Below are 26,964 nucleotides of genomic sequence, written 5' to 3'. Positions count from 1 at the left end.
GGCCCGCAGGTGTGCCCTGCGGTATGCAACCCCGGCGACGTAAATCAAAGTTAAAAAAAAAACAAACAAACAATTCACAAAGTATTAATTTCTGTTCAGAAACAGCACAATATTTATTTAACATCTTTATATATTTATATATATATATTTTCTGCATTGCAGATTGTGTCGAGTTTTATACATCTCTATTTACAATGATTTAAAATAATTATATTTCATCTCTGGCAGGTATTTACAAAGGTCAATAGTAACTACATTTCACATTTCAACAACAGTCAACAGCATTAACCAGCTCAGTAAGACAGTTAAGATAATGGCTTACATGCACCAATAACATGATCTTCAATACGTGCCATCTTCAGGTCTAAGAATGAAGATTTTTTTTTCCCTGGTCCCAGGTTAAAGGACATCCTACAGCAGAGGTCGTGGTTAGTAAAAACCCGTTTGGTTTAGTCCTTCACCAGAACCGAATCCTGACCGTCTGGGGTCGGTCCCAGCAGGCCGGGGCTGTCCTGGTGAAGAGGGGACACACCACCACGCCGCGTCCCCTCGCCTGTAAGCTGTGTGTCCACAAGAAGTGGGCTACTCGCTGCTTATGCTCCTTCTGTGACAGAGATAAGATTACATAATGCTAAAGTAGTAAAAATCCTCAGAAACCTTAGTTCAGAGAAACAAACTTGGTATGACAGAAAAAAGTAAGAAAATAACCTTTTAACCCTTGCAGAATGTTTCTTTTTGCTAGTAAAATTGACAGCATATCCTGTATTCTTAGAAGGACAAAAACAGATCAAAAGATTCATTGTAAAGTACAGGAATTACAAATTTAAAAAATGCAGCATGGAGTACCTCAATTTAGTTGTTGGGGTTTTTTTATAGCAAATAAAAGCTACCGTAATAAATCTAAACTGTATTAAGAGTATCTGATTTAATTATTAAAAATCTTTATTAGCTTTTTCCTGGAATCTTCGATATGGAAAAAATGTTAAATGACTCAATTTTATTCAATCATATGGTATTTTCCCATAAACAACCAGCTAGTAATATCCATCCCAAAAGTATTCACTATCTGCAAGAAAACAGTAAGAAGTCTTGTTTCAAAGTAATCATTGAACACTAGCACACAAAAACACAGACACACACCCCAGTACTAGGAATCTATTAATACTTGGACAAGTTGTTTTATCCTGAGAGGTTGTTAACACACACCTACTGTATACTTGAAGCCACAAAGTTTTTACTACTTGCATTTTTCATAAACTAATAACATGGAAGTCTAGCACAACAATAATAACTGCCTGAACAGAAAGAGCAGTGTCAATAGCCAGTACTTCTGTCACTCCCAAGTCCTGCTTATTTTAGAACAAAAAGTAAAAAGGTTGTTTCATTCATACTACTTTTTCTGTTTTGTGATCAGTTCTGGGGAGAATGAGGACTCAAACACACAGGATCCACTACCACTTTGTAAGGAAGTTTCCATGACAAAGCACGATAGAGTCACTTTGCTAAGAGATACTCCTAAACAGAAATCTTTCCTGATCATTTTACCCTCTAAAACCAAAAACCTGTGTGAATTCTATTCCACATTTTAGTGAGTGATTAATCACCTTTTCAAGCGTCAAAATTCAAATGGCTTTAGAGAGTTCTATCAGAATGCAGATAGTCCACTCTAAATTGCATACATCTCACCAACTGTGAAACACTGTGAGCTCACAACCAAGTAATTGGTTAATAAAACTCGATCTCATCACTTTGCTCATCATGCACAAGCTAAAATGTAGGGCAAGATTTTACTGTACAGACACAAAGTTTTACTACACATCTGTTCCCATCAACAGCTCCTCACAGGAATAGCTTAGTAATCCTTTATAACAGGCAGGATAATTTATGGACCCATTTTAAATTCATTTGGTCCCTCAGATACCACCTTTGGTAAAATCTGATGAACGCAGGAAAAAAAAAACCCACAAAAAAACCTAGGGGAGGCGGGTAGCCTAAAGAAAAATAAATAAAATAATCTAATCAAAACCTGAAATTTTTTCATTAAATCTCAAATACAGACAGACAGCATGGGACAGATTTTTAGTAAATCCATTTCTGGAAGCTGTAAGGTACCCTTAGAGTTCTACAGCTTGCTTCTGAACTTTTAATGTCACAGGCCCTGACACTTGCCAAACTTATCTGAAATGGCTAGCTGTTATATTTTGAAATCTTGTTCCAAGATTTGTTTTATTTTAAATAAAATTTCATAATGACTATGTGGAAAGCCTCATACGTATCAGTCTTGCAAAATCCACTTACTGTTTCCTTTCAGGAACTACTGACAAACCAAGTTGCTCACAGTTCTCCATCCTCTTCCACCACTGTGTAAGAGGCAGGTGAGTATTTTGGCTCTTCAGCTCGTCATGACATTCAAATTTTGATAGACTGATACATGTATACACTAACACAACATCCGTGTCACGACCCGTTACCCTGAATCACCTACAGAAAAGCTTTCCACAGCAAAGTTTATCCGAGGGCCAGTGGGAAAACAAACTAAAAAATAATCAAGAGAGATTAAGGCCCATATAGAAACAAAACAGCATTTAAAATACTGAAGAATATGAAATATTGAACAATTTGATATAAAACAAGAATACAATGCAACCAAGAATACAATGCAAGTACAGAGCATCTGGCTTCTTTGCTTACCATGCTTGGAAAGGAGGGATATTTTGCAACTTTAGCCCTGCAATTACCCTAAACAAGAAATTTAAATAAATAAAAGGGGCATGTTTACTCTTCTGATGCAAAGTATTGCTATGATGTAAATGGTTGTCACAAATGAAACCTATCTAATGGCTTTAATGCTATATTAAACATGCCAAGGTAGCAATATCTTTGGCAGTGAAAGAATTGCAGAATTTAAGGATGAGATTATTAGATTTACTAACATCAGAAACATATTTTTGTTTTGTGTGCAGTACGTGTATTTCATTCAAACACGTTCTATTATATTTTCCACACCTCCTCCAGGATCATGAGTACAGTACCTAGGTCTGTACTGCTTGATTTTAATGATTTTTACTCAAAAAGTTATTCTTCGTTCTCACTTAGTCTTCAAATTAGTTTAAATTTGTAAGCCAAGATAAACAAAAATTTCTGGTTTGTGACCGAAGTCAAAATGCTGAACACTTAAAAGAGATAGCCATTGGTTCATGATAAAAATAGGACAAATTTAAACTCTTAGGTTAAAATACAGCCATAGCATAGAATTATCTATTCCAAAATTAATTTTTCAAAATATAATTCTCTGAACATGTTATACATTAAATATTGAGGAAAATTTCCCTGGAGCTGAAGTTTTCCAAGAACACTAATAATCTTCATTAAAGAAGTAAATCAAAGTACATAGTATCTGGAGACAAAAAGGGATTAGAGTTGGGGTCACCTTACTACAGAGTAGCTTTACCACCATTAAGATGCAGGTTTCCCCCTTAATCTTGAAAAATATGTTCATATTTACATACAGTATACACACAGTTGAGGCAATTGATTGTCAACACGTGACAAATGTATGTACCTACCCACACACAAGTAAACCTCACATGGTGAGAAAAAACCCTGTCCCAGTAAACTCCAGTATTCATAAGTAGTGCAAATAAATACTTTGTCAGAAAACATTTTTTTCTCACTATTTTGATGTTAAACCAGATAATTTTAATTATGTTAAAGCTAGCAGGAGTATGTTGGAAATGTTGTATTTAAGACCAACACACTTGCAAACTACAAATACTAGATCTAATGCTTACTGGCTGCAACATGATGTTCAGCATTACAGAATGAATTATACTTAAAAAAACTTTTCCAAATTCACGTCAGAAAGGGTATTCAAAGAAATATGCATTAAAATGGACAGTGGCATACAAAGTCTCCAAATGAAAACTAAAAGGATAATACAGCAATTTAAACTGTCATCTTGCAACTTTTGTTTTAATAGGTATTTTTACTTCATCACTTTGTTGCCTGCAGGATGAAAAAGTGGCTCATCATTCAACCAAAAAGCTGCTCAAAATAAACCCCTGAAAAGCATAATCAAGCTGCAGTTAACAATCCTAACTTTTTGTATTTTCTTAAAATTATCAAGCCCAACAAAAATGAGTTGCAAAATGGCAGCATATTGTGATGTGGTAAATATTGTATCAAGGAATAATTCATTTATCCCTACTTACTTGTATATATACATCAAAATATAGTACCCACACTTGCTCACCTAAGAATTACATGTATGTGCACGCATGTACACATACATTGGGAAAAATAGTAGTGTTCTGCTTTTTTACCTTCTTTTATAATGCTGTAGTTGCGCTGAAATACTGCAGAAATCTAAATCTAGTGCCTCACGTCAAGTACCAAATGTTCTAAAAGAAGACACAGCAGAGTGAACTCAGGATAAAGAGATTTAAGTTTAAATATTTGTCACAGGCATCAGAAAATTTTAAGTGTTTTGTACTTTGTTTAGTACTTAGCAGATATAATCAGAAAGATGGCAGATTATTCCCTCAACTCATATCCCAGACACTTCTAATTTTATTTCTACCACAGTACTTGGAAGTGTACTGAACTGCAGTGTATAAAGTTTCACTATGATCTTAAAGCACCTTGGCATAGTTTGAGACACATCTAGAAGCATTAATGATAAACATGATACGCACCACTGGCAAAGCCTGTTATTACAGCTGGTTTGTAGATATTAGTGATGACTCATTTTGTAAAACAGATGTTGAACAGTACTTGTCTGAAAAACAACAAAACAAGCTCCCACAACTGAAACATTGCACTAAAGGGGTAATTTTGAGAAATTATAGGTGTACCACATCAGCACAGAGCAAAAAAAGTTACATTTTTTGTTTTACAGGGATAAATTTGACCTCTTTTAAAAGCCTTATATGGGGCAGGTATATATATATATACAAGAATAAACCAAAATACAATGGATGAAACAATAACAAAAGGCACATCATCAAAATGAGAACTGTAAAAATATCTTAAAAGGTAGTTTGACTGAAGTTTTAACCAATTCAAACCTATGCAGGTACATTTGACTTCCCTATCTATCTGAAGTCACTGAGCTGTCGCACTTCCCTGAAATAGTTTAATAGTGTGGGACACCACAGGTAAGAATATTTAAAAAAAAAAAAAACCAAAAAACAAACCAAACCAAAAAAAGGGCCGTGAAATTTGGCCTGATGCCAATTTAAGCATCCTAAAACTTCTGGACTATAATGGCAAACACAGAAAGTAGAGAATCGTGCCAGTGAACAACTCTACTTTTTAAAATACTAAAGTAATTCTTAAAAAATTAGCTGACACTCCCGGCCTTTTCTTTCCCAAAGTTTTAAGCACATCATTTGGTCCTTTTCAATTCAGTGATGGCTCTTTAACAGATTTTCCTTTGTCATGGTCTCTACAAAATATAAACTTTGTACTTTCAGCCACGACTTATCAATTGTCTCCACTAGTAAAACTTCATAAAATAAAGAGTTTAACCATATACATCTTTTGACATTTTTGCAGAAAATGCCTCCTATCTTAATCTCAACTTTCCCTTCATTCCATCTGTGTTTGACTGGTGGTCCTTAAAGATTAACTTCAATTTAGAAACTCTTATGGTCTTCTTTCTGATGATTCTATTTATTCTTTGATTGAATTTCTGTATCAGTCCAGATGCTGTTTAATTCACTTTATGAATGTAAGATATGAAGACTAGACTACCTAAGTCACTTGTCAAACCACAAAAAAACCTTCAAATATTTAAATGAATTTTAATGTAAATTTGAAAAAAAAAAGTTCTATTTGAAATAATGAGATTCAAGAGCAAAAAAAAAACAACCCACAAAACCAAAACCAACTACGAGCAATGCAACACCATGTCATCATCCTGGTTTTCTTGAAGACTATCATTCAAAGATAGCCTGCTATTTATAACTGCTTATGTTTATCCTTCACAGTGACAGTGAAACCAAAGTGCCCACATAAAGATCGTAACTCTTTCCTGTGGGTTTACAATTTGTAAACTTCCAGGATATCATACATTACTTCAGCATAGAGGATGAGCTTTCCCCTTTTGTCTCTAGCAATCCAAAAAGAGATAAAAAGAGATGGAGAGAGAATGACAACCATTCTCCCATGTAACCAGAAATGTGCTTTTAAGCAGTGTTCCTTAGCATAAGTACCAGCCAGTGCCCACATACCAGTCATATACATTCAAGGCTTGGCTCAATGGCATGAGTTCTGAATTTTCTAGAGCAGGGCCAATCCACTAAAATAAGAGTTAAAAAAACTCAACAGATTATAAATACCAAGGCAATGAGGTGTGATCCTTCTGGGGAAAAAAGGACTGTCAGTACCCCTTTGCACGAATGGCGTTTCTAGAAAAGCATTTCACATTGAAGCTTCAGTGTTTCTAGCAAACTATTTTCTCTATCCCTGAGACAGCCCCTTAAGAGTCTGTCCGGACTGCAGGATTCTTCAAATGACTCCATGATTGAATTCAGAGACACTGAGAAAGCAGCTGAGAGGGGCGGAGGTGTCAAACAGCCTTGATACCATAGAAAGCAGCCTGAGAAATACTCTTTACCCAAATACACCTTTCAATTTAGTGATCAGCACCTCACAAGAATAACAACAACAAAAATGGAGCAGAGCTATCTATGAGCTCCTGGGAAAGCACTGTTCCCTCCCACTTACAAACCAATTGCTTTAACAGCACGACGTGTAAATTTTAGTCTGTATGCAGAATGACCCTGTGTCCTGGAGGGGAAGACATGTAACACTACATATGGCTACAACGCCATTAGAAGTGCATTGTAACCTACATTATCTACTTAGAATCCTCTCTTTGAGGGAAAACAACTTGTTAATATGCATGTCTCAGTTGCTGAACATCAAAAGCTTCTGGGATGAGAGACTGGGGGCAGGCAAGAAAAAACTACCCTCTTTTTAATGAAAAAAGTGCTGTAGGCAGCCAGGAGCAGCAATGACAATACCCTCCCCAGAATTGATTGCACAGACTCAGAGAGGTCCAAAGTCACACTAGAATCTCTGAGGCACTCCTGGTTCTGAGAAAGAAAAGTCATGATCCAGTAGTCTTTGCAGTACTGTAGACCGAGAAAACAAACCCGTTTCTATTTCTTAACAAAGCCAAAGCATCATCTCATAGGGATCACATTCACCATTTCTGCCGGTGTCTCCAGTCTCACAGTGTTGAAATGGGACTGATCAGCCTACGATGGATTGCACATCACCCAAGGAGAAAGGAAGGCATGGAAAAAGGCATACAGTACATTATATACTGCTTCACAACCATGTTTACAAGGGGAGGGGGTTGGGGGGGGGAACGAAGGTGAGGGAAGAATTATTGCTGTTTCAGTAATACAGTATGATAGCTAAACCAAATCAAACAAGATCACAACAGTCAGTATTTTCACACTGCAGGATGATGGTTCACGTTTTGCCTAAGGATGAACTTGCCTGGGGATTAAGGGGAAAGAGGGAGTCCTAAGGAAGGGAGTCAAAGTTACACCTGGGATATCAGCTGCATATTGAAACTTGGAGATCGAGACTGCTTGGTTAGGGGAGCTCCTGGGGGAAGGAGATCTTTACCTTCCCCAGCTTGGCCTAGCCGGTCCTCCTGTAGGCTGATAGTTGAAAACCGATTGGTGTTGCCAGCTGCTAGATTTGTAACACCATCTGTACCAGATCCAACACCGGAGCCTGCTTGACTGCCATTCACATAGTCAAACGATTTACTGGAGGAAGCACTGGCGGTCCTGATCAGGCTCAAACTGTTGGCTTTTGGCACCACCTGCCCAGCAGGCAGGCTGAGGTGTTTCTTAGTAGGTGTCATCTCAATTATATCTGCACCAAGGTCAGTGGATTGGTGCATGTACTGCTTCCGAGCTACTGAATCTCGAGGGCTCTCATTGGATTTTGCTGCAGAAGAGGTTTCTTTATCCTTAGCAGAACGTCCACTTGCTGTTTTTCTTAAGCTGCCCTTCTGGGATACAGATGATTGAGGTTTGGTCCCAACTGGCTGGCTGCTGAGGGAAGCTCCTGATGAAAATCCTTCATCAGCATCATTAAAATTCACAGATTCTTCTCTTCCATTTACACCTTCAGTATCTATTAAGAAAAAAGAAATAACCAAAAAAATCCCAAACCAATCAGAACACACAGCAAGCATTCAAGTTGCATGAAGACAAAGATGCACACAGCATGTCAAAACAAACCTCATTTGCTAATCCACCTGGTTTTCACCTGCTTTAAAATTTCTGATTCTCAGCCAATAATCTTCCTGTCATATTTAGCAGAATAACAGTATCTAACAATAAGTACTCCCTGAACTTGATTTGCCTTTCCTCTTCATCACTTTTATCATTTAGAATATCTTCCAAACTTTGTCTATAAACAAGAATTAGGCCCCATTTGGTTAATTTGTTTTAGTTCTGCCTGCAGATACTGGCATGGTTAAAAAAAACCAAACAAACCAAATCAAAAAAACTCTTTCAGACCATTTTTTTTTTCAGACTATTTTTATCTTATTTGAGGCAAGATCTAAGCATGTTTAGGATCTCTTCCAGTCAGAGTAAGCTCTGGCAAGTGCTCAGTAAGCTTCAGAATTAGGTTGTTTCCTAGGCCAGCAGTCACAATGCTCCAACAGAGGTAGAAGGTACTTGTTTCGCATAGCTAGCACTCCAAGTAATGTGACTATACTTTCTGTTGGAGATTAACCTAATTCCTAGTTCTCTCTCCTCCAGAGCTCAATCCTCCCTGCATTTCCAGCAGGGACCTATCTAGGTCCTTCCACCATATTTGCTTTTATCTCAGCATCTAGATTTTTCAGAGAAAAACCCAACCCTTGTGTTAAGAGAAATTTAACCTCTGAAACACTCCATGTTGCAGAAGAGGCACCATGCTTTTGACTGGAATCTCCAAGAGAAAAAAAAAGCCCGACAAGCTTCTTTCTTAAATCCCTGTTTTCAGGCCTATAATATGATTAGGGCTGCACACAAAGACTTTTCTTCTTTTTTTTTTTTTTTTTTTTTTTAAAATCTTATTCCAGTCCTTTTTCTAAGCTCCAAGTACTCAAAAGAAGAGTTATTGTTTCAGTAGAAAACAGCATTTAAATTTCAAAACTGAAAATGGAGCTTGAGTTTGCTCCATGTATCTCATTTCAATGTGAAAAAGCCATAAAGTTTAACCAGGTAAGCAAAAAAGGAGACATTCATGCTGTAAGAATTTTGCTTTTCTTTATAAAAGCTGTGGATCCTGATTATTTGTGAGGAATCTGCAAAGCCTATGGATCTGTCTCAGCTCAAGCCACTGTACTGCTCTACTGGCAGCTTCTGTTCAACCCAGCTTGCCTCCAAGCAAACATGCTTACATCTCTTTTGTGGAATGGGGGAAGAGTGGTGGCAAGGATCTGAGAGACTCTAATATTTGAGTAGAAGCTCGTCCTTTCATGCCGATTGTTAGCAGAGCACTAAGGAACATTTTACATTATGGCAAGTAGAACAGACACGAAGCTTTCAGTGTTGTTGCTGCCTCTGTGTAGCAGGAATATAGCCCAATCCAACTTCACATTTCTGGAGCCTAAAGCAAAAGAAAACTGCAGGGAGGTTTTATTATTCTGTTTTAAACTTGCCTCTTATTTTCAGAAAACTTTGCCTTGGAATTACCATGTATCAGCTTACAAAAGATGTTTAGCCATCTCCAAACAGACCATTCTCAGGCCTCTCTCAGAACAATGCAATGTGAGATTATTCTGCAGTTTTACATAGTTCTGTTTGACTCATTAGCCTCCCAGAAGCAGAAAGGTAATATAGCTCATGTTACTGCAGTCTCCCTTCCTTGGCAAAGACTTTAGCCTTAGAAAAAGAAGCTTCTTAAGTTTCAAGGGCTATTATAAAAATGAAGGGTGCATTGCTTGCTTTAACTTCCTGTAACCATATTTAAAATAGAATACTTTCCCCTCCCCCTGCCCACCCTTTTTGGTCAAACTAAACCTTCATCTTCTCATGAAGATGTAAGTGTATTTTCATACATTAGACAGTGATATATTTTATTCACAATCCAGCACATCTCCATTCCCCCCACCCCAACCTTCCCACACATAATCAAAGGTGATAATAAAAAAATGACGTAACTGGAACATACTGTAAGCAAGAGCACTTTTTCAATAAATCAACATTTAAGTTTCTTTATATAATCATGCAAAGCTGAATGAAAGCATGTTTGGTTACAAGCAGCAATAGCAGCAGATGAAGTCCCCTCTCGAGCCCTTCTTATTCAAACGAAAGATGCGTAACTTGTAAGAAGGCATCTCCAGACAATGATGCTAAGATTTTTATTATTACAAAAACATTAGTTGTCCTCAAAGTTTACATTAAAACAATGCTGAGTAATGTAACCAAAACAGACATTCCTATTCAGGGACAGTGAAGGAGAAGAGTCACACTGAAAAAGTGGCATTTTATCCAGAAAATTTAAAGACAAGACTGAGAGGGGTTGTTGCAAGTTTTTGGATGCTGCAACTATACAGAGGCCCAAGCAGCTCAGCAGTGCTCAAAAATGAAGAAGATAGAGAAGACAACATGCAAGAGAATTTCTGTCCAGTCAGATCCATATACCTACAAAAGTTCCCAGTGGGGCTGAAGTAATTCAGCAAACACATATTCTTTTCCCAATACATGTTATTTTTCGTCTAAAAACTGCCCTCAGAAACAATCAAAAATATTTTGAGTCCTTACATACTCTGTCTGGGGGGAAAAAACAGAATGAAGTAATGAAGTTTTCTTTTCTCCTCCCGCCGCAATAGATCAGTAAGACAACTGAAAACAAGAACTAAAAACCTAGTCCTCCCAAGCATTCTTCTACTGTAAGGCCAGAAGAGAAAGAGACAGTGCAACCTGACAAAAAACTGTATCAATTGCAGTACAGTGTGTATTCAGGACTCTCACTGTTCCTTATTAGAATAAGTCTGTCCCCAAAGACTTTGGTTTTTATTTCTGTACATAGTTGATCCCGTAGATGTAGATACAGCATACACTGATGCAAAATACTGCACACAACCACAGCTGCTACCACTCTGAAGTGGAATACCTTGTAAGGCGTTATCAAGTCATTCTTGAAATCTTCTGGTTTTTTCTATTTATTGGGTCAAAACATTGATCTGAAGAAGGGGTTTTATATAAAGCTTTTTAAAGTGACTTTCATTCTGTTTATCCTTCCCATACCTGAAGGCTGAAAAGTCACTAGAAATGATCAGTCTCTCATTATGTTGTTTAATATTAAAATGATATCTATGAGAGGGAATTTGCTAGCTGAAACTTTTTGTGAAATCAGCATCAGTAAAATAATAGACCACTATATATACACACAAAATTCTATACTGATAATCAAGCCAAATTCCATTCCTTGGCCTTCTCCCAGATGCTATGAACTGGCAGAAGTCAGGTCGCCCAAGCATGTAATTATACATTGCTAATGTTAGAGAAGTGAAGGATATTCAACCCACTTCTATTGAAGTAAAGCATGTAGAAAGATGCCTTATCCAAGAACATGCCAAACTATATAGATGTCTTAAAACAAACTAAGACTAGAAGGCCGTATCTTTACCAACTTCTTTCCCACTTCCCGTCTCTCCTAGAAGGTTCTCTGCAGCTGAGGACTTCTCCATATCCTTCAGGTCATGCACATGCAAAGTTTAGTAAAATGGAGTAAGACCAACTGAAGAAGTGAATTTAGGAGAAGACAGGACTCATTTACTGAGCATGCTCAAGTTCACTATGCACCAACGAGTAGATAAACCCGCACTAAACATTTTTATGCTGCTACCTTCTACAGAAGCATGATGTCTTAATTATCGTTTGATAGCAACTATGATTAAGGGTATGGATCCCGTGACAACACTACATTAAGTCTCCAGATTATTGTTTCCAGAAGAACAAATTCCAAAACCTATGTAGTTCATATCCAAGTGTGCAAATAAATCTCATTTATGATCAACTGACATGCTTACAGAGGCTAGAAATACCAAAGGAATGTTCAGATAGAAAAGATGATTTAAGATAGGAGAACATTTGAAAATATATTTAGCTACATTTACAAGAAATTAATTCTCCTCTCTGAGGAGAAATCATGATTAAATACAGTACTCAAAATCATGTCTTTTATGGAGTAAAGATGAGAAAATTAATAGATGAACTTAAGCAAAATAAATTTCTACCAGCTACTCTATGTGCTATTCTTGGCTGCAGAGCAGACATATGAAGTCCTACAGCACTTGTGTGGACAGCATGATTAAGAAATCAGTAATTGTTTCTAAAGTTTTTAGAAACATGACAACCTGGTTTCTTCTTGAAAACACAAGCACTTTTTGGGTACTCGTCTTTAGAGCAGCCAGCTCATTCATGTAAATAAGCTGTACGTGTATGAGTTTTCAATTAAAAGATGACTAGCAAATAAAAACATCATCTGTCTTCGACAGGCTTGACTTTTAATGGGAACAGGAAACTTTGTTCTTGGAAATTTAAAAACTGCAGACTAGCAAGACACTATTGTAACTAAGTCGTAGCCAAATCCATTTATACTCTGTACTGTCTATTTTTCAGGACTAGATTCATGTTCAACTGGTGCATTTTTTCCTTCTGAATATTAGATTAAACATGCTCAGTAATAGAAAGTTTCCAAGCAATCCCAAAGCTCTTGGCTATTACCCCTGGGTTTAGGGGTTTTTTGCCTTTTTTTCTTTTTTTTGCCATGCCAAGCAGTCTTTCACCACACAGATGCAAGCCCCAGGCCAGCCCATGTGATAACAAAAGGTAGTACCTGACCTGATGTTAGGTATATAGGGGATGCGTGTATTGCAAAGAGAAGCTAATACACCCTGGGATAGCGGAAACACACACTAGAATGGAAAGAAGTTCTGCTTGGGGATAGGGAGCCAGGATCCTCCTCCAGCAACTGCCTCACTGACTTCTGCCTCCTCATCTCTGTCCTACCCTCTGTTGTGGCTGCTGCCAGGGTGGGCTCCGGGAAGCCATGCTCAGGGGTCCTGCGCATCAGCACCTCCCCCTCTTGCTCACGTTTGATCCCTAGGTCTGTGGAGCCGTGTTGGATCGGTGAGCCAGGTATGCTTGAGTCAGCCTCGTTTGAGAAGTCAAAGCCATCTGGGATTCAACATATAACATTTTAGTGCTTTTCTATTCCTTTCTTGGCATTCCAACCCAGGCAGGGAAAATAGAAAATTTATGTGGACACGGAACAAACACAAAACACTACCCATGCTTAGTTAGAAGTTGTGAGAACATCCACAGAAAGGGACAGGTGGGCTATACTGTAAACCAGAGACCAGCAAATGAATATAACGGCAACTATGGTGAAGACAAACATGATCCAGAGTCCTGAAAACAGAAGACAGCTACTTGTTGTCCTGGACATCCTGATTCAGCTGAAGACCAGAGATCATCAAATCCTTTGGCACATGATACAGAAAGAGGGTTGGGGGGGGGGGGGGGGGGGATGGGGGAGAAAAAAAAAAAAAAAAAAAGAGTACCACAGGAAAATATGTAGTCCTTGTTTTCAGAGTACTTTGCTCTCAGTTTATTTTTAGGTTATTCTACTTTTCACCTTCAGCCATTTATGCAGGTTTTTTTAATCAATATTTTATACATACAGCAACACAGCTTTATAAGTATGAGAAAGTGATTTAAAAGCAAGCTTTTTGCTACACCTACACTGAAGATGTCATCATATCAAGGTAAATATTACTACTTTTTTTTTTTTTCTTCATACAGTCAAGCACACTTCCATACGACATGAGTACTCACTGAGGAGAAATAAGGACAAATTCTAAGCTAACCAAAGCTATTTTATGACATGGCCCCTCTCTAAATTTGGCCGTATGAGCGAGCATTGTTTTTTTGCTCTCTCACTGCCTTCAGTAGCTTTAGAGGTAGCTGAAACCCTATCAAGGTCTGGATAATACCATTCATTCCCTGAACTATTTATGATGGCAGGCAGTTGAGTTTTAGTGTGGATTAAAGGAGGACTCAAATTCTAAGCCAAACTCTATCCCTACAATTTTATGCTGTGTTACACAGAGAAAAATAGAAGTCTTATTGAACGTTTTCCAGCTTCTCCATTTTCTCACCTACCTCATAGGTTATCACCAAATCAAAAACAAAACAAACACCTCAAATGTTCATGTTCATGCAGTGCTCTGAAGATGTAAAACACTATACATTGTTATGGAATATAACTTTTCAAAAACAAACAAACAAAAAAACCCCAACCATTGTTCTGCAAACATTCAAACTCAGAAGCCAGATTACAGTGATGATGATGAATACAGTACACTACAGTATTTGCTCTTGGCAGAGAAAGCTCACCTTCTCTCCTCCAGCGATGACGACGGATAGAAGCTGTTGTAATAGCAGTCCGAGAAATCCTCGGCACTGTCGGAGTAACTTCTACTTTCAGTACCTTCTGGCCTTCTTGCGATGCATCAGGAGCATCAAAGGGCAGTGAATTTTTCATGGCATTTGCAACCTAAGATAAAAGTAAAATGCTGTACTACTACTGTCCTTGACTGCACCAATGGCACTATTAGATCTCTTGCTGGAAACAGAAAGGAAAACACTAGGAATTGTTAATTATACCAGATCCCAAGCAGATGCATGGCCCCATCCCCAAGATTCACAGTTGATAACTACATTGAAAAGCTCATCACAAATCTATTCCCAAAAATACAGCTGATTTTTCTCCCATTTATTTCTCCCAATCTCTCCCCAAAATTCTCCTATTTCTCTCTTTTAATAACCCTTTCTAACAGCACAAATTCTACTTCTGGGAGCTGAGGAGAACCATATGGAGATTAAAAAAATGACAATCAATGCAATAGTAAAACTTTGAAACACTTGAAACAACCAGTTTGAATTGAGTCACAGCCCTTCTCTTTGACAGAAAAAAAAAGAGACAAAACTGCGATCCTTCAGGGTGCAAAAAAACTTGCTCACTATGTCTAATCCAGCATTGAAAGGCAGGAAAACAAAGAAACAGCACAATTCAGACTTGACTAGCCAAGTCTGCAACTATCAATGACAAAGGAAGGCTGGTTTCAGGCCAGACAAACACTCCTGCCTACCAGAAAGGAGCTCTAAAAAAAAAAAAAAGAACATCCAAAAAGAAGCATTTAAGTACATCGATAAAATACACTGGATAAAGGTGCTGTCACAATAGGGACTTGCTGATCCATACTTCTCCTGTACCAGGCTAAGAAAGCGTGTGCGTCTCTGCACTGAAGACAGGGATTTCCATCTGAAACAAGCACAGCACTCATGTTCAGCGGAAGAGACTGACTGACTGGAACTGAGCTACTCCCCATGTCCAGGCTATCTTGCCAGTAATACTGAGTCTTGGTGATTTGTTTCCCCCTCTGTAGAAACTCCCAGTTTTCATGACTATGAAACCAATACCCAGTATTTGTTAAGAGATACTTTTCCCAGAAATCCTTTCCTTCGCATTACTACTTGCCCTTTCCAGTGTAGTCTCTGGGTAACAGTGAAAGACGACTGCTTCTATGTTACAGCTATTTCAGCATGGGGGTTTTTTTGGGGGGCGGGGAGAGTGTGTGGGAGGTGTGTTTAAGTCCACAGGCAATATAAACCCATTTAAATAATAGCATTGCATTGGCAATCCCAAGCACAAATACAGGCTGGGCAGAGAATGGCTTGAGAGCAGCCCTGAGGGGAAGGGCTTGGGGATGCTGGTGGATGAGAAGCTCAACATGAGCTGGCAATGTGTGCTCACAGCCAAGAAAGCCAACCGTATCAAAAGAAGCTGCATCAAAAGAAGCATGGCCAGCACGTCAAGGGAGGCGATTCTCCCCCTCTACTTTGCTCTGGTGAGACACCACCTGGAGTACTGCATCCAGCTCTGGAGCTCTCAACACAAGCAGGATGTGGACCTGTTGGAGCAGGTCGAGAGGAGGGCCACGAAGATGATCAGAGGGCTGGAGCACCTCTCCTGTGAGGACAGGCTGAGAGAGTTGGGGTTGTTCAGCCTGGAGAAGAGAAGGCTCCAGGGAGACCTTACAGTGGCCTTCCAGTATCTGAAGGGGGCCTACAGGAAAGACGGGGAGTGACTCTTTACAAGGGCATACAGTGATAAGATGAGGGGTAACGGTTTCAAACTGAAAGAGCGTAGATTTAGACTGGATATCAGAAAGAAATTTTTCACTATGAGGGTGGTGAGACACTAGAACAGGTTACCCAGAGAAGTTGTGGATGCCCCATCCCTGCAGGTGTTCAAGACCAGGCTCGATGAGGCTTTGAGCAGCCTGGTCTAGTGGGAGATGTCCCTGCCCATGGCAGGGGGGTTGGAACTAGATGATCTTTAAGGTCCCTTACAACCTCAACCATTCTATGATTCTGTGTTTCTATGGATCTACTATATTGTCAAAAATGTATCTCTAAGAGACATACCCAAACACAGGGACCGTGATGTTTCTCACTGTAATGATGACTGACAGTATTCTCATAATTATACAAATAGCTTGAGTACAGAGATCTAAAAATAATCCTAACGTGGGGGGTTGCCTGAGTATTAAATGGACTTCAAAATTTGCTGCTGTTAGGAAATCCTAGGCAGAGGCTGAACTTGAAACTTACCTGGGATGCTGCACAGGTGATATTTTACTTGGTGCCACTAGTTTTAAGTTTAAAATACAAAATTTTATCATGCTGCTAGATTATACACATCTCCTGGAGAATGCAATGAGATGAAAGGACTCCAACCTTTGAAAAAAGTCAAATTGCTTGAATATATGGCATGAGGCCGAGGACATGCAGGTCATCTTTTTACAAAACTGAGAACTTCTTAAAACTGCTTTTTAAAAATTGCAGTAAAACAAGATAGGAAGCAAGACAATGATCAGAGTATTACGAAAACTCCACAGATGTGCCTGCACGCATATACATGAAAAACCTGACAACTGGGGAAGGGGGAAAAACTGGTGATGTTGTGATGTCACCAACAGCAGACAATGGGATGGAGAGGTAAAAGTAGCTTTGGGAAAAAAACAAAGATGTTCCAGAAGATTCTTACAATTAGAAGTAATCTCTAAGGCTAAACTGATTAAAAATGAACAATCCGGACTGCAAATTGTCATATCATCAATTGAATTAGGTTCTAGATCCTCCTACACACTTTTTAAATGTAATAGTTTTTGATAGGGTGGTCCAATTCAGCAGGTTCAATATTTAATTTCAAACTTTCAATCTGATGGTGCAATGAGTCATTTCCAAAAGGAACCAACTATTACAATAATTCAATGGATACCAAGCATTAAAATGAATCACTGTCAGAAAGCCTGTAGATGTATTTTACAGCCAATATTAATTCATCGAGAGAATAATTTTACATAATTTATTGCAGAAGTGAGGGATCTCAGATTGCCACATAAAAAGATTTTTCCCAATCCACTTCTTTCTCAGTTACGTAAAAAGTAGTGAAATTTTATTGCTGTTAGTTCAGAGGAGCACTAACGGCTTCTAACCATAATTCTGAGGCAGAAACTGAGACGTTGGTCTTTACTTTATTCTCCTTAATTTTCTCTTATGTTGATCCTCATTCCTACATCTGACAAAAAATAAAATCCTTCCATTACTCTTTTCTCTGTCAACTTCCTCGTCCTTTCCAATAACATCCACCTGCATCCAGCCCAGTTTCACCACTTTCCCCATTTCATTTCTCTTCTTACAATCAGAACAGCAAGTATAGTGGAAACTGAAAAAGCCAAACAATCAGAACAACTCCATTCTATTGCTATTCCTCTAAAGAAGGTAAAGATTAAGACCTGTGTGACTTTGATCAATCAAAATCTGACATTGACTTTGGAGATGAAGCTCTTTAAACTCTGTCCTGTTGTTGCCTTTTCTACTGTATTATTAGTTTAACCACGCAGCATATTCTAAACCCCAATGATGGTCTAGAAGCAAAGAAAAGCACCCTTTTTGCAACAAATGTCTTATGACATATAACCATTCGGTTTAGCTTCTTTGATTCACTCATGAGTAGCTCATGCCAAAACAACATAAACATTTTGATCCAACTGTAAAACATTAGAAAATCCTAGCTGTCAGCATCAGTGACTCCTCGGAGATCCCAGCACCCTAGCTTAATACTCAAGCAGAAAAAGCATGGTATAAATAGCTATGTTGAAAACATCAGCTGTTAACAGCCACTTGCATTTGGGAGCACAGTGAGTAGCCACAAACGCTTTAATTACCAGTCCACTTGAGAAACACATCCATATTCCTCTTAACCAAGTCCATAAATTGCAATGGATTATTTCTTACCAGCAGAGGCTGTGAGTAGAGTTCAAGCTGTGCTCTGTAAATTATGTCCTCCAATACCTCCTGGCCAAGATCCCACTGACCATTATATCTAAAAAGTAAAGAAAGATATTTATCTTTCGTATCTTATGAACTCAATCTTGTCTTTTTTTTTTGCCCAAATCCAACTCTTCACTTTTTTACTTATATAGAAAGTTCATCAGCTGCATGTACACCACAGCCCCTTCACTTCTTTTAAAAGTATAGACAAAGGACTTTATTATTAATCTTGTCAATATAACAAAAAAGCCGCTCCCTGTCACCTCCAAGCAAGACAAAGTTGATGCCATAATCAGGACAAAGTTGATGCCATAATCAGGACAAAGTTGATGCCATAATCAGGACAAAGTTAAAACAATAAAAAAAATGGGGTCAAGATGTAACGGTTAACACTACTTAGCAGAACTGAATTTCCATCAGAAATGGGTTTTTGCTACCTCAGAAGCTACTGATATTCAAGAGGTCTGCATTTCATCAGGTTATCTTGGCATCCAAGCTCATTATGCTTGAGAACAGAAGGTATTTGGTGGTAGCGGAAACTTGGGAAAAGATGAAACCAGAAGCCTAGCTCTCTTCAGCACCTACTATCTGGGCCTTCATCACCTAATTCAATGCTGATAAAGATATTTTCAAATTATCATGGCTGAGCAAGCAAGTAATGGGAAATACACTAATCAAGTTATAAACTTCTGTTATCAGTTTAACTTTTTTTTTCCAATCATAAAACAACTAGCATTTGTATTTTATTTCACGTAAAACCAGACTTTTCTCTTTACAGAAAAAAGCCATCCACTTACATGGCGTAATAGACACCTGTGAGCAGCTGCACCATGAAGTCAGGGTCTAACACCACTCTACCACAGTGCTCTTTCCAGCGTTTCTCATGCTGCCGTGGAAATCCACTCACACACAGCCTGAAAAAAAAAAAAACCACCATTATAACAAAATGTTAACCCCACAAGGACTACAAATGTCTTTACAATACAGAGATTTTAGTTGATTTTCAAAATTTATTTTTCAAAATATAAGTACACAACACAGAACATTCTTATGTTTCTCTCCCAACCATTAAAGCAGTTTTACAACACTGCCTTGAGATGTGACTTGCTGATAATCCAGTGTTATTCTCATATAGCCATCTGTTTTCTTCAAATCATAACCAGCTTCTAAAGAATGAGGATGGCAAGATGTTCTCTACTGACAGCCACTAAGTAGGAGATTCTCCACAAAATTCAGTAACCAAAACCAACTTTCTTTAAAGGAAACACTTCAGTGGTATAGAAGAGAAACCTGTCATCTCCTAACACAGGAGGACAGCATGCAATCACCTTTTACCTAAAGGTGAATAACGTAGATACTGTATTCTTGAGAATTCCTCTCAGCTGCCTTCTAAAAAAAATACTTCTGACCCTTGAGAAAGGGCCTGCCTTCCCATATACTGCATCGCATTGAGTCTCCGTAAAAAACAGAATAATTTATTCATAACTTTCATATCTGAATCTTCATCATGAAGCAACACATGGCCACTAACAGATAATAACTGCTGCATTGTTTCAAAAACAACAAAAAAAATCCCTAACCTATAAAACGTTGTCTCTTCTCTACCCACAGATCTAATTTTCAAATGCAGGAAAATTCAACATATTTGGCAAATTTAGCACAGCCAAATGAAGATGAGGGAAGCATACCAAGTATTAACCCTGTTCCCATTGGAAACCATGGGAAAGAAAACAGGCTATAACCTTAACTGCATGTGTGTGCCACTACATAATATATGTTGCTGGAAGCTAGTCTGATCGTTCTTCCTACATAACTGAATTGCATGTAATGCTTTTCTTTTGTGGCAGTATTGTGCTGAAGCAAACAAGCTAAATCAAAAAACGTTTAAAACCCCTCTGTTTTGGGGTAGCAGGAAAGAGAATTTATCTCATTTGAGACAAAAATGCTGGTAAAAACAGGCATGTGAGAATATCAGATACACTTGAGATTTTTCAGAACAAAAAGCAGGGATCTTTGCCAATCAGATACTTCCAAGACTACTGAAGTAGAAGGTTATATAAAGGCCATGTATAAGAGTTTGAGAAATCACAGTAGTGAATTCTCCAGAAAGTGGGATGTTATTCTCAGGAGAAAAAAAAAAGAAAGGAAGGGAAAAGAAAAAAAAAAGAAAAAACCAAACACCAAAAGCAAAGAAAAACCCACACGAACCACTAAAACCCAGAACAGTATGCAAACACTTCATATAAACCATCCTCAGAAGAAAGACATTAATATGTGGAAGTAGAGAAAACCGGTGGTATTCCTCACAGGATTTTTAAGCTGACCATAGCAAAAAATGTCTGAAAGACAAGTAAATCCAAAAAATGCAAATCAGTCTGAGTAGCTTCAACTAATTTTACCAAAAAATCGCCTTTTTTTTTCCCCTTTCCAAATAACAGAAAGTTGCATAACTAGAACAAAAGCCCATGCAGTAGTAAAGTAATCCATGTGTTTTCTCTGTATGAAAGCACAGCTTCAAATTTCCAATTAAGTTGCAGGACTGACCAAGATTTACACATATTAAGTTATTAAACACAACAGGTAAATTAATTCTTTTTTTGCTAGATGAATATTTAGGAGTCTAGATGCACCCTGCAACCTGCAAGACTATTTCAAAGGCAAGTGTCTCACCTGGAACCCATCCTACAAAGTGATTGGTAAGAAGAGGCAGGCATATAGACAATAGCAGAATTGTAGCACAGCATAAGAAAGCTCAGCACCTCAAACCTGAAAAGAGACAAGAGCAAAACCTTGCATAGTTTAAATTCTTACTATTTCATCAGAATTTAACACAAGAATTCTACAACTCAGTCTCAAAAAAATACCCCCCAGGAAAAGTGTCAGAAATAAACACACAAATCCATAAATCCTCTTTCATTATAATCCACTAACTGGAAACAGGCTATTAAAGGTGATATTAGAATACATCCACCTACCGGTTCTGTGCTGTGAAGGTTTCTCTTTGAGGATGAAGATCACTGTAAACTACCCTGATGAGATCATGCTGACATAGAGCTCCTTCAGTTAAAGCCATGGATCCAATAGTAGAGGGCTAGAAGCAGGTGGTAGGAGGAGGAAGGACGGAAGGGGAAGAAATCAAGCCATAAATAAAAAGTCCCCGAAAGCATTAAAACTCCTAACCACCCAAGCCAAGACATACTTGTCTTCTGATCTGTAAAAATGAAGATTACTCCAGAATACAGTAAATCAAAAACATTACCTAATTTCATTATTATAAACACCGTCCACACTTACAAGCAACAGAGCAGATGAGAGGAATTTTCAACTTTGATTCTTACATATCCATTTATAATTTGTCCTAATTGCATAGACCTTTTGTACAGCAACAGTAGAGAATGAAAAACACAATTCCAAATTCAAACTGTATTAAGGAAGAGTTAGAAGAAGGAAGACTACTTTTATACTAACATGTAAAAGGCAAAAAAACACAGCTGCAACTACAACTAACTAACCTCCACTCAAAACGGACACTGTCAGCAAAGATTTTTCAACAGTTACATTCCTTTTCTTCTACTAATGCTATTGAATTCAGTTACGCTAATTGCAAGCTACTGACATTGAAAACTTACTGCAACAAGATGCATCTAAAATGGCCTGTTGCATGAAATGGATACAGTTTTCATTCCTCTAACAGATCCAATTCTAATTTACCACAGCAGCTTTCTTACCTCATGATATATTGAGGGTTTAGATAATGAAGGGATGGTGAAAGATAAAACTTTGTTGTTTCCATCTTTGTCAGCAATTTCCTGCATTAAAAAACAAAACCAAAACCCAAACAAAAGTAAGGAATAGGGCTTGGAATAATTTTCAATTCTTAGACTGCATTTAACAAATAAAAAGTTAATAGTCTTATCAAATCAGGACATCTAACACCCTAATGTATCTGTGTGTTTCCAGAACACCAGCAAATTTACATTCATATTTAAAAAGTGGGAAAGACCTCTATCACAGACTGTCCTGCAGAATCGGTCTGCAACACTTAAAAAAAACCATCATTTGCTCCTTGACCAGGGTGACTTCACCAAAAACAAAAAAACAAAAACAAAAACAAACCAAAAAGCTTTTCTAGCCCACCTTTACATTATAACATTTATTTATAATAGAATTGCATAGTGGAGCAAGGTTAAACTTTAAGCCCAGAAGATATAGACACATGAGGGCTGATGAGTCACTTGCTGACAATGGGTAGTACTTCATAATAAATGCATCACAGAGAAAAGGTGAAATCAAGGGGACTGGCAAGGTTTCTTCAGGCATTCTATCAGGAAGAAAAAACACAGAATGTTTTGTCAAAAGGCTTTCAAACTGGTCAGATTTTATAGTTGCTAGGCTACTACATAAGCAAACCCAGCAGTTTTTAAAGCAAATATACTAAGAACAATCACATACGACTATACCAAAAAGGAGCCTAAAATCCTGCCTTTTCACTTTGTACAGCAAATTTCCAAACAATGAGCTCTTGCCATGCCAGTTTATGTGAAAACGTAGCCCAAGGTAGCACAGTACTCGTAGTAGGCTTTAGGGATCACAATGGGAGGACAGCTAATAGAATTTAGCAGAATGCAAAAGATTTATCCTTGTCTTTCACTTTCTAAGTACTAAGAAAATAACTTCATTCCTCCAGTATCGGTATATGTGCAGAAAAATACCAACAACTTAAACACAGAAAAAAAAAAACACTAGTGGGAGCCACTGTCTATTTTGAGGCCTCTTTCTTCCTGGATCTGGAGAGAATGAAGAAATTAATGTCCTTAAAAAATATGAATCACCAACATGACTTTCAAAGGAACTACAAAAGGACCTTTATGAGACAACAGTCAACAAAGATACACATGCTACTTCAACATAGCAAACAGGACCAAAAATCAGCAAGTGGTTTCCAATGGTTTTTCTATCAGAATATATCTAAAGTAACTGGATCTTCCAGTTGTTAGAGCTGATCTACAGACACATAATAAATAAAATAAAATAAAGAACCAGTTTGACTGCCCTGTGTCTCATCATTGTAGAAGAATACGACACAATTTAAAGGAGGGGTTTACTGTGGTAGTAGAGAGAAGGGCAATGTTTCAGTATAACAAGTTCTAAAGTCCTATAACACAGAAATTTCCGTTAGAGAATGCCTATCTTGGCAGTATTACTAAATTTATTCAAATACCCTTGTAACATTACAAGAATAAACATTTCCAGGCTAAGGTCAGGATCTAAAAAAATTACTTTTACATCCAACAGCCAAACTTAATCATTTAGTTACTTCACTCATTCTTAAAATCACAGTTCCACTGAAGACAACTACCTGCCTGAAAGGTACGCATGCATGTATCTAAGTGCTAGCACACAGAGTAGTTTCAGCTTCAAACTACCCTTAAAAAGACATATTCAGGGTAAGCGGGGGGGCAGGAGGAAGTGACACAAAGATTCACCAAGCGTACTGGCCTGACAATCATCTCCATAGAAGGCTGTATTTTTCAACATTAAGGAAGGCTACTTAATTTCCTTAAAAACACCAGTATGTAACAGTTCAAGAAAGCCCATAAGATGATCCTTTTTAGTTAAAATGTTTGTCCCAAAAAATAAAAATTATTTTTGCAAACACGTTCTTACTAAACCTTCATTACATTATGCTTTTCTCCAGATAAAATATGATTTCATGTAAGCTCATTGTATTTTTAAATACGTTGTTCCAATAATTTACTTTATTCTTAGTGGTCAGTGACGCGAAAGCTCAGATCAAAGCTTTCCTAAGCCATTCCCACTCTTCTCACTTACCAAGTTGTAAATGCCAAGCAGCAATGCTTCAATGCAACCATTACTCTGCCTGTCCCTGCTGGCAGTAAGACGCAGATACACCCAGATCAACTCTGGCAAAAATTGCAGGGTGAATCTCTTGAGTCGAACTTCAGAACTACGATAAAGTTCAAAGAGCTGGTGGCAAACAGGCTCCAGGAGCTGTGGAAAGGCAAAAAGGTTAATGAATTACTGTCAGGCTTCTCTAGTAAGTGAGAATTAAATAGCAAATATAGGGGCTATATCAAATAGCCGCTGCAGCCAGTAAAAATTGCATTCCTTGATGGCAAGTAAGTGAATGAACCAAAATGATATCTGCATTCCTTTTAAGGACATCTATAAAGACAGACCTGAGGGGCACTGGTATGCAGTATTGGGAAGTGTGGCCCTGCTACAGCCACCACCATTCTGTGCTTCGAGAACATCTAGGGCTGTCAGTATGAGATTTATTTTGGGTACTATTATGCGGTATTGGGAAATGGAGCCCTACTACAGCCACAACCATCCTTTGCTTTGAGAACATCTAGGGCTGTCAGCATTTTGTGTACAGGTACTAATTTAAGGTCTGTGACAGACACGTGGCCTGAATTATGTGCACCATAAAACTTTAATGGTGCAGTTGTAAGGTTTATAAAAGCACAAAGGTTAAAGATTAGCTGCTAATGACAGCTGCCTATCACAAGTCTACTGACAGAAATATGAATTAATTTCATACCTACACCCAACAAGTATGCATTTGTTCATTACAATGCCAACTGATTTTTCCATCTTGAGCTGCCCTTTGGGTTTTAGTACAAGAATGAAAAAGGCCCTTATCAAGTCAGTGTGATATAAGCACAAGAAAAATCCTGCAATTTTTAAGAGTCTACAATGCCAAACCAATAATTAAGATGCATCCACAGAACTCTTAATGAACAGGGAAAAAAGAAAAAGAAAAAGAACCACGCCAAACTGTCTGGCCCTTTCCCATGACTAATCAAGTTTTTAAATACCAAAGTCCAAAACTACAAAAAAAAAATCCAAGAGGAATTTTGATAAGGTCTGTGACCAGTATCTAGTATTACCTTCTAAGAAATGGGATGATCTGACCTAAGGAAAATACCCATGGGATTCAATATCCGAAAAGATGGAGGTATACATGTAACCTAAAGCATCTATATTCATAGAGAAGAGTTAGACAGTCAGAAAATAGAGGCCAGAATCTCAAATAACTTCTTTCTAACCAAACGTACTTCGCGCAGCTTTCATATACATACACAATAATATTAAACATTAAATTATGCATATCATTTTTTTAGACCAATAAAAACCTTACATTTGACCAACACAATAGCAGCTGTACTGGTGAGACAAAAGACATAAATAGGAAGTACCCAGTGCAGACCAGAAGATCACATAAGGCATATATGATTCCTCTTTCAGTACATACTCTCACTCCCAGGGATATGCAGCTTTGGACTTTCAGAGCATTACCAGTATGTTTCATAGACTTTGATGCATTCTTCTTTCATTAATTTGTTAATTAGTACCTTGTGTAACAAAGCTTCTGATTGACAGCCTAGTTACTCTAAGCTAAAAGCCTGGATTTTACAACAGAAGCATAGAGAGATTCCACAAGAGAGGGAGGAGAGAAGGCTGACACTGATGAGAGAAGTCCAGTTATTTGGAGCACAGAGATTTTTTACAAGCCATATATGTAAAATACTTTATCACTTAATTTTAGTTTTGGTACCTAAATGAAATTAGAAGCCTGTAAAGCTTCTGTTGCAATCATTTTAATAAAACAATGCTGCGGCTTTCTCTATCAAGTTGAGCATAAATTGATTTATCTAATATATTTATTCCAATATTTCATACATATATCGCACTTTATGTTCAAAAGATGCTTAAGTACGTTCTTTCTTAATTAATATTTACTTAGTAGAAACCCCTATCTAAAAGTGACACTAATTATTAAAACCATCTGTTAGAGTAAATGTTCAAATCCTCAGAGACAGAGCTGTATCCTTGTTTTATGAAAGGCTTAGTACATTTCAGATGTTCAAATAAAAAAAAGTGGTTAATAAATAATTCAGAGATCACTGAATAAATTTGTAGGTTTTCTTTAAAAGAAAATATAAGCAAGAAGCTAGCATAAAGAAGAAAAAGAAGAAATATCTGGAAACAACAAATACAAGCAGATCTGTGATGAGATAACAGGTGCAAGAAAAGCTAAACAAATATTATCAGAAACCAGATATATACAGCAGCGTTGCTATAAATACTACTTCTATTAAATTAGAGATGACAGGAGCCCAAAGCTATTTCCTATTTGAAATTAGACAGTCAAATCCAAGTCCCGTTATGAACAGTGGAAAAGAATAATTTACTTGAGCTCAAGTCAGATGAGACTCAACCAGAACAGTTACTGAGTTTATGCTATTTTCTTTCAAATTAAAATTTTATAAAATTAGTCTTAAGTGAAACCATACTCCCTAGAAAGATACAAGCAATATCCAGTCATTGGTGCTGCAAGCATGTAAACATTCCTCATTTCTAGTAGTTGTCATATTGTGCAGAAGGTTTAACAATTGCAAATTATTTAGGTGAAAAACTGAAAGTTGTTTGTAGCAACTACTATAGAGCTTTTGGTGCATTCACAGCTTTAAATCCACAAGAAAAAGCTGTCATCACAAAG

At 37.6% G+C, this 26,964-nt stretch overlaps 1 protein-coding gene across 4 annotated transcripts in view; it reads right to left on the bottom strand.

The window, feature by feature from the left end:
* Window positions 1–107: 107 nt before the first annotated feature.
* Window positions 108–26,964, bottom strand: part of HYCC2 (hyccin PI4KA lipid kinase complex subunit 2) — a 56,705-nt gene continuing 29,848 nt past the window's right edge. For 3 of the 4 annotated variants that reach the window (XM_063342368.1, XM_063342370.1, XM_063342369.1), the window contains 9 exons: window positions 24,270–24,449; window positions 22,166–22,246; window positions 21,413–21,528; window positions 21,108–21,203; window positions 19,235–19,351; window positions 18,402–18,489; window positions 14,433–14,592; window positions 13,044–13,211; window positions 108–8,163 (listed from right to left, as the gene is read on the bottom strand). In XM_063342368.1, coding sequence (XP_063198438.1) covers window positions 7,559–8,163; window positions 13,044–13,211; window positions 14,433–14,592; window positions 18,402–18,489; window positions 19,235–19,351; window positions 21,108–21,203; window positions 21,413–21,528; window positions 22,166–22,246; window positions 24,270–24,449 — 1,611 coding nt within the window. In that variant the 3' untranslated portion in view covers window positions 108–7,558. The remainder of the gene's footprint in view (window positions 8,164–13,043; window positions 13,212–14,432; window positions 14,593–18,401; window positions 18,490–19,234; window positions 19,352–21,107; window positions 21,204–21,412; window positions 21,529–22,165; window positions 22,247–24,269; window positions 24,450–26,964) is intronic. The other variant, XM_063342371.1, reaches the window with a different exon arrangement.

Source organism: Chroicocephalus ridibundus, chromosome 7 (genome assembly GCF_963924245.1).
Source record: "Chroicocephalus ridibundus chromosome 7, bChrRid1.1, whole genome shotgun sequence".
Classification (NCBI taxonomy): Eukaryota; Metazoa; Chordata; class Aves; order Charadriiformes; family Laridae; genus Chroicocephalus; species Chroicocephalus ridibundus.
This window is presented reverse-complemented; position numbering and strand designations above follow the sequence as displayed.